Source organism: Argiope bruennichi, chromosome 7 (genome assembly GCF_947563725.1).
Source record: "Argiope bruennichi chromosome 7, qqArgBrue1.1, whole genome shotgun sequence".
NCBI classification, from domain to species: domain Eukaryota; kingdom Metazoa; phylum Arthropoda; class Arachnida; order Araneae; family Araneidae; genus Argiope; species Argiope bruennichi.
In genome coordinates this window covers 6,670,718-6,683,846 of record NC_079157.1, presented here as the reverse complement: position 1 = coordinate 6,683,846, position 13,129 = coordinate 6,670,718, and the positions used below count along the sequence as shown (strand labels likewise).

The following is a 13,129-nucleotide window of genomic DNA, read 5'->3' as shown; positions in this document are numbered from 1 at the left end:
AATCTGTGAGGAGTTGCGTTCCTAACTTCACACATACTATCTTGAAAATGAGTGAGTGTGAATTGAAGTTTCGGAATTATTGGTATGAGGGTATTAATCACTAAAGAGCTAGAAAAAATTATTCTATACTTTAATCCATTTTTAAAACTTGGAAAATAATTTTTTTTTAAGCAACTATTCTCTGAATTTTACTCTTATGTGTGCGAAATTTTGTAATCGATTTGCAATTTATCTAAACGTAATGTCAAAATTTGCATCGAACAAAAAAGAAAGCGAGTTAATATGGCATTGCCTTCATTTCTGAGCTAAGTCTAACATTTCAGCTTTTATATTACCGAGAAGTTCCATATTATTTGATTAGTTTAAAATAGAAATTTTTCAAAATTTGTGCTGAACTGACAAATAAGCAGAAAAGAAAGCGATTAAATAAAAACTTTTAAAAGAACGTGAATTTGATAGCTGTTCTACTCTGATTTTTTTAAAAAAATATTTACAAATATAGTAATGAAATTTATTCTGCACTTTCCCTTGGTGGTATAGTTGCTTTACTAAATATTCTTAATAATTAAAGACATGTGTAGTGTCACCTTTCGATGAAAAGGATAACGGGTAAAATATAAAAATTGTGATTACATTTATTTACAAATGTGCGATTACATTTTATTGGACTTTCACGATACTTCTCTATTTCATAATAGAATAATAATATTCTGAAAAGATAATAAGTCTTCCACTTGTATGAAAGAAAGTGGAAGACTTATTAAATAAATGTATTTGATTTCGACAAATTTGGTTTAAAAATGCATTGTTGGTATTGGAAGTACACCTCAGATATCATTCATTTCAATCGTTTCATTTTTTAATAATTATGCTCACAATGTCAAGAGTAGATAACCAAATAAATACGCATATTCATTTTTCTTATGGAATGAATGAAAATTTAAATGTTGGATTTGCTGAGGATTGCAATTTCTTTTTTCTTAGTATACCTAAAAGTAGTAAAAAGTTCAATAAAAATAATTAAATGTAATAATGAAATGAATGCCTTTGTATCTGGCATTCTGACATTATTACATTTGTATCATAATTCATTGGCAATCTGACATTGATAAGATAAAGCGTCATGAGAGCATTTCTTTATTATTGATTGAAGGATTAAAAGTCTTTACCCTTCTTTGCATGATTTTTTTTTCTTTTCTTGTGAAATAAGTCAGGATGATATAATTCATGCTCTATATTAAAGGAAAAAATATTTTTGAAAAATTCTAGTACAAATATATAATATAAAATAATTAAAAAACAGCGTGATGGAAATATCCATTATCAAGCAAATTTACATATTAAGCTCGGTACAAAATCTTCAGTGTCAATCTCCTCTAAATTTCTCCCTTCATGGTCGCTTTTATTAGCAAAAACTCTCAGATTAGTTATGAAAAAATATTCAAGAAATGGCACGTTTCATCCAACCACAACAAACAGCGGAATGAACAAATAATACCCGCTGTAATGATTGTGATATTTGATTTTTATTGACAGCTACGTTCCTTATTATGCAATAGTTGTGAAAAAAGTTGCCAGCAACAACTAATTTACAGTGCACCTGTTTTGAGTACAATGTTTAGTTCAATAAATATTATGATAGAAATTTCCATCATCATGCAAAGAAGGGTTAATAAAGATGGGAACATGTGAGTTATTGTTAAAAATTTATATTTGTATAAAATTTATTGAAAAAAAAATTGAAAAAGGAAAATAAATAAAATATTTTTTTTTATTTTCAATATTTTATTTCAATATTTTCTTCTAACTTTCAATTAAAATGCACTTATGATCGAAAAAAAAATTGCCCTGTTACATAAAGGGCAACTAGATTATTACAGAGTACAACATTGATACCAACTACAATGTAGAAACTCAGATAAAGAAAAAAACTCAAATATGAATAACATATTTAGCTATTGGAAACAAATTTCCTTTATTTAGAAGAGAGGTAAAGATATATAATCATTCTTCCTTCAGTTATTTCATTGAAACCTTCATCCCATTTTTTGTTTGCACTTTTCAAATGTTAGTCACAATGTTCGTTCCATGTCATGAGATCAAAAGGTGTTAGCTGGCTCAACTTTTTCTTAACAAGTCTTTGAGGTGTTGAACATATAATTCGATTGGCCAGATCAGTCGGTGTTTCCAATTTCAAGATCCAGATCAATCGGCAGTCGCAGACCCATTTATTTCCTGAAATAAAAAATTTGCTCTAAGTACAAAAGAAGAGATATCATACTGTAATAAAGAATAGCATATAATACAAGTTTTTGATTAAAATATTTGGATTGACTTGGAAATGGAGCCTGTATTGTAAAAATGTTTAAAGCAAAATTCAAAATTAAAATAACCTACAGAAATAAAGATACGATAAAGTTTTTGAAAATCACTTTCAAATGAATGCAAATAAAGGTAAAAATACAGTTTCCATTCAGTCAGAGAAAAGAAGACATGAAAGAAATCAAGAAGCGGACTTTAAATAGAAAGTTTAATCGAATGCAAAAATAGGTTCAACCTTTTCTAGATGGATAACCGCTACGAATTATCTTTGGAAATGGATGTTCGTATCTTTTAAAGCAATTATCCTACAAAAACGGTATTAAGACCCTAAGAATGATTTCTTTAATGATACCATTTTCATTCAGGTACAGTTTTTTTCTCTTAATTTTAATAATATTTAAAATTTAATTTAATATTATTTAATTTTTAACATTTAGCATTTTAACATTAGTCTAAATGTTATGCCAGGATTCAAATTCATTCATCAAAACACTGAATTACGTGTTTTTCCCGATTATTAACTCTTTAGTAGAATTTTTATTTCCGTTTTTATTTCGTGATATGTACACTTACTTTATAGCAAACTCATTCAATTGAATTCATGTTTTTTAGTTGTGTCGTATAATATAACAAAGTGCATTAAAAAAATGCACTCCGTATGAATCATTTAACATTAAAAAAAGTCAATAATACAGGCGAACAAGCTGGTCGCTAAAGGCGGCTGATTTCAAGAAAAGAAACAAATAATATCACATACTAGAGGCGTGGAATGGAATTTGTGGCTCACCTCTCTAAGTCTTTCTATTTTTCTGAAAGTACGCTTGTATAGTGAGGTTCGAAATGAATTCAAAGTTTCACTATTTATACCTCCAACGATTTGTAATATCCATTTATGTAGTATTACAATTTCATGTAATATCCACTGTTTGAAAAAAAAATGTAATTAAAATGAGTTGCCTTTAAGAGTTGAAGCATAGAGACAGATGACCAAACAATAATTTATTGGTTAAGAACGGATATTTTGAATTTTATTGGAAAGTTGAGCAGTTTTCAGATTTCATGTGAAAATCTGTGACTGTAAACCAAATAAATAAATAAATATTTCTAAGATAATTAGATAGTATGTTTAAACAAAGAATACAAACCTGACAGAAATATTTTCTTTACTGCAAAGTGGGCAGGAAATGTGCTTCTGGTTAATGTGGTTAATTTATTCTTAGAAATCGTCAAAGATTCCAAACTGGCGAGGTTTCTGAATGCTCTGGTAACAGTGGAAAGGCGGTTGTTACCTAAATTAAGTCGCTTCAATTTCGGCAAATTCTGCAATTCGGATTCCCTCACCTCTCTCAGCATATTGTGATCCAAGAGCAAACCTTCCAGTTCAGACATGTTTTTCACACAACCATTCAGATATGCCAGTTTGTTGTGATCCAGGCTTAAGTTCTTCAAGAACTTCAAGTTGGTAAAAGACTCTGCATCAATTCTGTAAATACGGTTTTTGCTCAACTGCAGTGTAGAGATCATTTTTAAAGTAGAGGAAAAACATGCCTTGGTGACAACTTTCAACTGATTATCTCTCAAATCAAGAGTCTTCAGATTATATAGACCATAAAAGATTCCTTCACATGATTGCAGGTAATTGTTAGACAGAATGAGGCTTGCCAGACGATGATTGCTCTTGAAAACATCGCCTAAGTGTGATATCCGATTTCCTTTCAAATTCACTTTGATGAGATTGCTCAGGCTGTGGAATATTTCATAAGGTAATGACTCCAGCTTATTGAAACTCAGGTCAATTTTTTCCAGTTTGGTCAGGGAGTTGAAGACTGTGAATGGAAGAAAGGCAAGGTCGCAGCTATCCAGAATGAGAATGCGAAGTTTTCTCATTTTCGAACTGAAAGCCGTTTCGCTTATTTCATTTAGAGGATTTCTTCCCACATCTAAAATCTGGAGATTCGATTCATGCTGGAAGGCATCATCTATGCATTCGATGTGATTGTCTCTTACATTGACTTCCTGAAAAGAAAAAACACATATCATTATTTTTTTTACCTGCATTAATACTTTAATGGTCGCTCACACAACATGGGGAATAATTGCGATAGACGGAATAATTGTTAGTATCCGCTCACACATGTGTGTGGTAGGCGGAATAACTGTTTGTGCCTACTCAACATGTGTGTGTGTATGATAGGGGAATAACTGTTAGTGGCTGCTCATAAAACATGTGTGTGATAAACGGAATAACTGTTAGTGTCAGCTCACACATGTGTGTGATAGGCGGAATAACTACTACTGCCCGCTGACACATGTTTGTAATAAACAGAATAACTGTTAATGTTCGCTCACACAATATGGGTGTGATGCTACCACCGAAAGTTGTTGGCTGTTACTACGCTCTCTGTGTGTGATGGCTGATGAAGGTAATTAAGTGTGGATATTGCTACTGACTTTCTATTTCTTCGCTATGTCTCCGATTTTAATAATTATTGTTTTAATATCTGATTGTAAAATTATCAGACGAAGAAAAAAAATATTAAACTTGTTTTAAATGTATTATTGTTATTATTTTTATTTTTTATATGATTCTTGGCACATATTGAATTATTTTAGGAATTTGTATGAAGTTTTTAAAAGTTAATTCTTCTTCCGCTGGCGAAGCTTGACAGCGTAGACGTGAGACCATGAAAATGCTAAAAGCAAGACCAAATGTTTCAAATGTAGAATACGTTTAAAATTTACAGTCGAAAATTAGAAATTTTTGAGCAAAAGTCAAGGAAAGCTTTAAAACAAATAGATAAATGATTATCATGTTATAATTACTTAATTTTTCACATATAGAAAAAGTCTAATAAGTCATTTTGATATTTGGCTTTGGAAACTGTGGCATAATTCTTGAGATATTTCCATTAAGTATTCTGTGTCATGATTACTTATTAAGAACTTTAAAATAAGTGACTACACTAATAAAAAAAAGACGATTTCTTTTGCGAAAATATGACATTTTTTTATTTAATACATTTAATGTTTGGATAGTTTTCTTCTAAATTTGTTTCAACTAAGTTACTTGTTTGGGAAGTTGCGCTGATTTTCATATTTGCATTTATATGCGTTTTAATGCCATTTTACACTTTTAAATTATATTTTCCTAAATTTCAATCTTTTGTGAATTTTTTTAAGGAAAAAACTCATAAATTAAAAACCATTGTAGATATTTTGTTCAAATTTGATATAATTTTTTCTCAATATGTTTTGTTTTTCCAGGGTCAAAGAACAAGTATTATATCCATTCAGAAATAATCCATAGTTTTTTATAGTGTTTCACAATGCGAAAAAATCAAAATTCCATATTATTTGTCTATTGAACCCTATTTAAAGAGTGTATAGAAATACGGAATAGTTTTTAATTCAAGAATTAGGCAATATATTTCTTAAGCTATCTGTAAAATATCAAACAAATAATTTAATAAGTCTTTAAACTAAAAGAATTTTGCTTAATATATTTTTAGCCCAAAAAGTCCTTTTTCTAATTTTTAAAATTTTTTGTCCTTTAACTGACATATATTTTGACTTCATTGAAATTTTCCAATATATTTCATGCAAAAATTCAAAAAATATAACTAATTTAGACTAGAATTTAGAAAATATAACTAATTTAAATCGTCCCGAACGTAGGCACAACAAATTGTCTGAAAATGTATTTGACATATGCGTGAAAAAGAAAAGGGAAGAAAAGACAAAACAAAACAAAAAAATGTGATGTGCCAGTGAGTTATTATTTTAAAATACATAATAATTTAAAAACCTTGAGGCTATTTCGAATTGAAAGCTTCAGAATATTGTTTATAAATTTGCATATTACATCATTTATGTCATTCTACCTGACAATGAGAATGAAGATTGTCACATTCAGAGAGTGAATGGAAAATACCTCATCTCATATATCATTTTTAAACAATTTTATTTCATTAAAATATTTTTTTCCTGGAAGAATTTTAATTAGATGCTTTAATGAAGTGCGATTATAATTCATTTTAACCTTAAATATGTACCTCTGTCAATCTAAAACAATACCAAATTTATTGAAGATACAAGATGAAAAAAGAAGTAACTTACAAACAAATGGAAAATTTAAAAAAAGATACATTAATACATTAAAATAAGTTGTGTACGTTTGTGTCTTCAATGACCATTACGTTTAATCGATTTTACTTCTCCAATGCTTCAGATAGCATAGATTAAAAATAATATTTTGAATTAATTATTAAAAATGAATTATTTTATTTTATTTAATAGAATATGATGTATTTAATGTTTCTAGTCAACCTGATAAAACTTTTGAAATGTTAAACTTACTTGTAAACTAGGAACAGTGAATAGTTCATCAATCGAGCTCAGGTAATTGTTTCTTAAATCAACCTTCATTAAATTTTCACAATTATCGAACATTCCTGGATACAGGAAGACCAGCTTATTATATGATAAATCAATTGATTTGATTTTCGAATTCCAAGAAAAAGCTTCATAAGATATTTGGCGGATATCATTTCGTTTGAGCTGTAGTTTTATTAGGCTGGCCATATCTTGCAACTCCGCATCAACTGCTGTCAGCTTTCCATCATTTATGGTCAAGTCTTTCAAGTTTTTCAACTTGCTAATCGCTTTCGGAATTTTCTGGAATTCTGTCAAGTGCAGTTTCAGAACTTTCAAGGATTCGATTGAGGAGAGCGCCCCCTTTTCAATTGCTTTAATAGGGCAATTGGAGCGAATCTCTTGGATGGCTACTTTCGAAAAAACATTCGGAAAGGATTGCGCTTCGCATTTCTTGACGGTGAAGACAGACACTGGTCTGGAGAAACGATTCTCGCTAAAAAGATCAAGCAAATAGCTGAACCTGGTTATGCGCTCGCATTTCACGTAAAGTCGTCGTCCAACTTCAAAACATTCGCATTTTCTGTTAAAGGAACACAACGATTCTTTTCCCCAAGCTAGAATTACTTGAACGCTTAAGAACATACACAGAAAGTTGATATTCATGGCTAGCTTGTTTTCTCCTTTTCTCATAAATGAAGTTTTATTTCATTGCATTAAAAATTAGACTCTTATCAAACGATGCATACAGTTCAAATAAAAGCATTCCAACCGTTAATTTTAGAAACGTTTTTACTCTTTACTATCTGTTCAATTCCGTTTACATCAAATGTAGAGATAAAAATAGAAACGTTTGTTTCATTTTGTTAAAAATCATTTCTTCCCAACTGAAATCTGATTTGTGTCTGATAAAATGTTTTATTGCTGATTCTTAAATCCTAGTTGCCTTTTTTTTTGCTTGACATGTCCGTTGATTGCCTTTTGATTCGGACAAAATAAAGATTGAAAATAGATGATAATTATTTAGACTAATATCATAATATTTAGTATGAAATAATAAATTTTTCAGTTTAAATCTATATGAGTGTTAGTTGAAATGACTGAATTTTAGTACTTTTTTTTCTTCTTAATACTTGAAAATGATTTATAAGTATACAGTATTTAGCAACATTAGTATATTATTAGCAATAATGTGATATATATATATAATATCGATATGCATCTTTCTATTACTGCTCAAATATTCTGAATTTTAAGTAAAAGTCCCTTTAGGAAGACCACTTTGCAATGGTTTTAATGATAATAGTTCTATAGAGTAATTGCTAAACATATATTGTGTGGAGAGCGAAAATTTCGTTTGAATTCGTAGATGACTGAACAGCTTGTGGTGAATAGCATATAAGCCAGTCAACAACTCTTCTACCCGAACAATTGTTTTGGTATAATGGTTTAGTTACTGGACTGCGAACCCAGGTTCTATCCTAGCACATCACCTATCTCTAAATTGGTGACCCGGCTATTCACCACAAGCTCAAGGAAAGCGGACAATTTCGTTTCCTTATATCTCTTTTACTAATACAGATATATAAGATGAGGTGTACCAATTACGCACCCAAGACAAAATTTTTTATAAAAGTAATCTTAATTTTTTCCTCTTACTTTCGAACTATTTTTCAACTTCTTTCATTTATGATTTGTTGCATCTCAGAACACCGCAAAGGCGTATGCATTTTTAGATAATTTCATGATCACAAAAACACTTTTACCTTGCATTTTGGACGCAATTTACTAACGTTTCTATAGATGGTAAAATTATTGCAAGTTTTATTTAAAATATATGGGAGAAAGCTCTTAATTACCTACAATTATCGCATTAATCCTTCTTGGGCTACCCAACTTCATTTCTCTCAAAAAATTAAAAAAATAAAATTAATTTCTTTTTTTTTGAAATGCAAGATTAACCAACGCGAATGATTTCCTCAAAGCTTTCTCGTATTTTCTCTAATAAAGGTGAATTTGTGTTGTAGCCTCATTTTTTGCCAATCGAGTGAAGCCAAAATTCGACACAGAATTACAATTTCAGTCATAAATTCACGTACCAAATTTAATATATTTAAGTCATAGCGTTTTTGAGTTATCGTTTCTAAAAATTACGATTTACAATCTTTTGAAAATACTCATCGAATTCAATTCAATTCCTTGTTGAATTTAGCTCAAAATTTGATAGGTGTCTAGACAATAGACGTTAAATCTGTGTATCGAAATTTATTCATCCAGCTCTCTTCGTTTTGTAGTTATCGCATTAATTTATATTCTTACAGCCAGACGGACAGACCGAATTCCTCCGAACAGATTTTTCTCAAAATTTGATAGAAATCTACAAATTTGGCAAGATCATATGCGAAATTCCATCTGTCTCGCTCAAAGCAATTTTGAATTAATTATCTTTATCACAAACGGATAGATATTTTGCGAAAGTGTTTTTTTTTTTTTTCTAATTAAAGAGGTCTAAAACGTGGAGATTCGTTGTAATATCGAATTTGAATTTTTAAAAATTTATAATGGACTCTAATACTCGCATTCTCGTATTATTCATATATGCTTCGTATACGAGAAATAAAAAAAGTTTCCGAGAAAAATTGTCAGAAATCTCTATCTCATGGCGCCATCTATCAACATCTTCTTACATAAATGAACACATGGCTAATTGTGAATTTTAGAAAGATTTTCAATGCATTGAAACTCTTTTTTTTTTCTTTTCTGCCAATCATTAAAATTATTATTTCGATGAATAATACAAAAAAAGTTACCCATTTTATTGCCGATATTTTAAAATTATGACTTTGGGATGCTAAATATATGCTGCATAAGCAAGATGAAATAGCGGCCTAATATTCATAAAAAAATAATTTTTATGGATATTAGGCCGTTATTTCATCCTATTTATTCTGCGATAGTACATCATAGAATTATTAAGTTTTAATAAACAGCTTTACGAAATAAAACAAAACCATGTTATGACACTTATCCTTCGCACCAAGTTTAATATGCTAAAGAATTTTAATTTTATAATTGAATAAGTGTTCAAATAAACCTTAATTCATTATTTCTGAGAAAAAAATGCTTGAAACATATCTTAAAAAAATAATATTCATAGTAAGTTTCAATTTAATTTTTTTAAAAAGCCAATTCTGCTTTTTTGTGGATTCTCCAGTGTTTATAGAAGTATATATATATATATATATATATATATATATATATATATAATATATATATATATATAAATTTTTTTTAGTTTATTTGGAAAAGTAATCCCGATATGATTTGTTGATTTTTGTAGAAGGATATATATTATAAACTTCCGTTAAAGTTTTTGGGCTAATTTTAAAAAGGATTTTGAATATTTACGTTCCTTAAAAATTCGCTAACACCTCTCTTGGATTTCCTTTTATCATACTGACGCAATACTTCTACTACGCTAATCTAAAGCACGATTCGATATCATATAGAAATCAAGAGGTTGTGTTTGTGGCTAATATGAATTCTTGTATTGTGATGAATGAAACTACCAACAGAAGTCTTTCGCCGTGGTAGAGATTGATTGTAGCTCGTTTACCACATAGGGATTCGATTGAATTTCAGATGAGTTTGAGTATGTACTTTCTCGCGTTTTTATTTCTTTAAGATAGTCCAACATGAAGAAGAAGAAAGAAATGATTACCATTGAAATTAACAGTCGATGCCTTCTATCACTGGGAGTGTTTTGAATAACCCTTTATAGGGATCATTCTAACACTATGTCTAAAATTTCGTGTAAAGTAAAACGCAACCGAAACTACCTTTTGTATAAGAGGATCTTTTAGAGGTTTTACTGTAACAATTTGTTTAAATTATCATGTTGCCATCTATATGTTCTGAATGCAATGCACCCGCTGTACATTGTTTAGTAAACAATAAGTAACTGATTCTTGAAGACCTTCACTAGTCCAAGATAAACTGGGTGCATAGCGGGCATTTGAACAGCATTTTGATAACAATAATGAGGCAGTTTTGAACAATAACATAATGCATTAATCTTAAACATTCATATTTTAATTACATCACATAATTTTGAAAGAAACAATCTAGTAAATAATATAAATCAACTCAAAATCACAAGTAGATTTTAGAGATCTCATTAACGTTTGACAAAATAACGTTTTAAAATTAAGTATTCCCTTAAAACTTATTTCAAATAATAGAGGGCCTTTATTTTCTATAAATATATAAAATATGATAAGAATTTCTCATAGCGAAGAATCATGAGCTGTTCGGATTTAATCGTTCAATGCTTAATTATTTATTTAGTGATCAATCTATGGATTATTCTGTTGGTAAAAGGGTATTTGAAATCTTACTATTTATTTTTGATTCTCAGGACAAATATGTTGCAGACGCAACATACACTCATTTCCATAAATAAAGGATAATTCAGAGTCACGCGGAAATTGAACTCTAAAATACATACATCACCCGTAAAATGACTACACACATCTGCAAAAATCATATGCAAATTGCAGGAAGCCACCAGATGACACCGATAGTACGTCACAATGATGAGAGTGTAATAGAGTGATGTATAAGGAATACAGGCAAAGAAGTAAAATTGTTCGCAAGCGCTTTATAAGCCTTTCAGTGCAATAACAGCATAGCTATGACACAAAAGACGCATTTGGATGATTTTTTGCGTGGTAGAATATGCGTCTGGAATGTGGATGTACCCAACTGGAAGTATCCGAGGGAATTGCCCAGAGTGTCATCTCCAAGCTTTGGCAACGATTCCAAGATGATGGTAATATGAGTAGACGTTACAGCATAGGCCGCCCTCGAGTCACAATGTCGAATGATGATCGGTATTTGGCAGTTACTGCCGAAAGAAACAGATGAAGTACAGCATCAGACCTGTCTCGTCAGCTCCCTTCAGCCACTGGCACGACAGTTTGAAGGCAGACCGTATAGAGACGCTTACGGCAGATTTGTCTATATGCTCGTCGGCCTGTCAGATGTGTTCCATTTACTGTAACTGTCGCTTGCGGTTAGACTAGAGGAGAGAGCCTGCATTGTGGACACCGGCAACAATGGGCTTGTATGATGTTTTCCGACGAGTCCAGGTTTAGTTTGCAGTCTGATTCTCGCCGGACATTCGTGTGGAGAGCGCCAGGTACCCGTTACCACCAAGAGAACCTTATTTGAACGACAACGTTACGGTGATGCAGGATTACTCGTTTGGGGAGGAATTATTCTGGGTTCCAGAACTGATCTGCATGTTCAAACTGGAAGCATGACGGGCAAATTTATCGGGCGTCATTCTGGAACAACGTGTACGTTTGTTTCGGGGCGCCATGGGCGCAGAATTCGTGTTTATGGATGACAATGCCCGTCCTCACCGTGCAAACATCGTAAACGAATGTTTTCGATCGGAGGATATCTCCCGTATATCCCGTTGAATCCAGTAGAGCATTTGTTGGACATGCTTGGCCGACGAGTTGCAGCCCGTCAACCACCTCCTACATGTCTACCGGAACTTCGGAGAGCATTGCTTGATGAGTGGTGCAATATTCCCCAAGATCGGATCGATAATTTGTTATTCAGCATGTCTAGGCGTTGTACGGATTGTATTACTTCGTCTGGGAGACGTACTATGTATTAACCATCTTACCAACATGCAATATTGGTTTTTGTAAATAGTTTTTTTTTTTTCGTAATTTGTTTTAAGGAGCAAAAAAATTGCAACTTTTATTAATGATATCAAACATACAGCATCTTTTTTGCTTTTTACCTTTTGTTTAATAAATAGTCTTTACAAATAAGTCACATTTGTTTTGCTTCTGACTTTCTTTTCCTGAACTTGCATTATCTTTAATCTATGGACATGAGTGTATTTAACTCTTTGCACTCGGGAAAGTAATTGGATGCAAAATTATTGACATAATATAAGGATTTACTTATTGTTCCGAAAAATAAATATATATAATTATTTCAAGTTAAACTTCCCTGAAAAGTTAATTTACTTTTTTTTTATCATTTTGTGGGCATTTTTAGCAAACAAAATTGAAAAATAAATAAAATTTTAAAATAATGCACCGTGGTGAATGGTAACCACCTCACGAATGCGAATATTTGTGATAATGACAATATTTGGGCAAAATTAAATATTAGTGACTTTAAGAATAATTTAAACCTTGAGATTGAAAAAAAAGGATTTAAAAAAAATTTAAATAAAGAAAAAAAAATATTTTATAATTCCTAAGAAGAAAACGAAATTAAGCAAAAACGATATAAAATTTAATTTCCGAAAATTGGATCACACAGACTAATTTACTGAAAATTATTTTCGGCTATTAAAATATAACACTATAAATGTAAAGTGGCTAGTAAAGAAATGAAGAAATCCAAA

The 13,129-nt window shown here is 30.7% G+C and overlaps 1 protein-coding gene across 1 annotated transcript in view; it reads right to left on the bottom strand.

The window, feature by feature from the left end:
• Window positions 1–7,370, bottom strand: part of LOC129975027 (protein slit-like) — a 37,248-nt gene extending 29,878 nt beyond the window's left edge. The window contains exons 1-3 of the mRNA XM_056087890.1: window positions 6,679–7,370; window positions 3,468–4,338; window positions 2,077–2,235 (exon numbers count right to left, since the gene is read on the bottom strand). Of these exons, the coding sequence (XP_055943865.1) occupies window positions 2,077–2,235; window positions 3,468–4,338; window positions 6,679–7,359 (1,711 nt within the window). The 5' untranslated portion in view covers window positions 7,360–7,370. The remainder of the gene's footprint in view (window positions 1–2,076; window positions 2,236–3,467; window positions 4,339–6,678) is intronic.
• Between the last annotated feature and the right edge of the window lie 5,759 nt (window positions 7,371–13,129).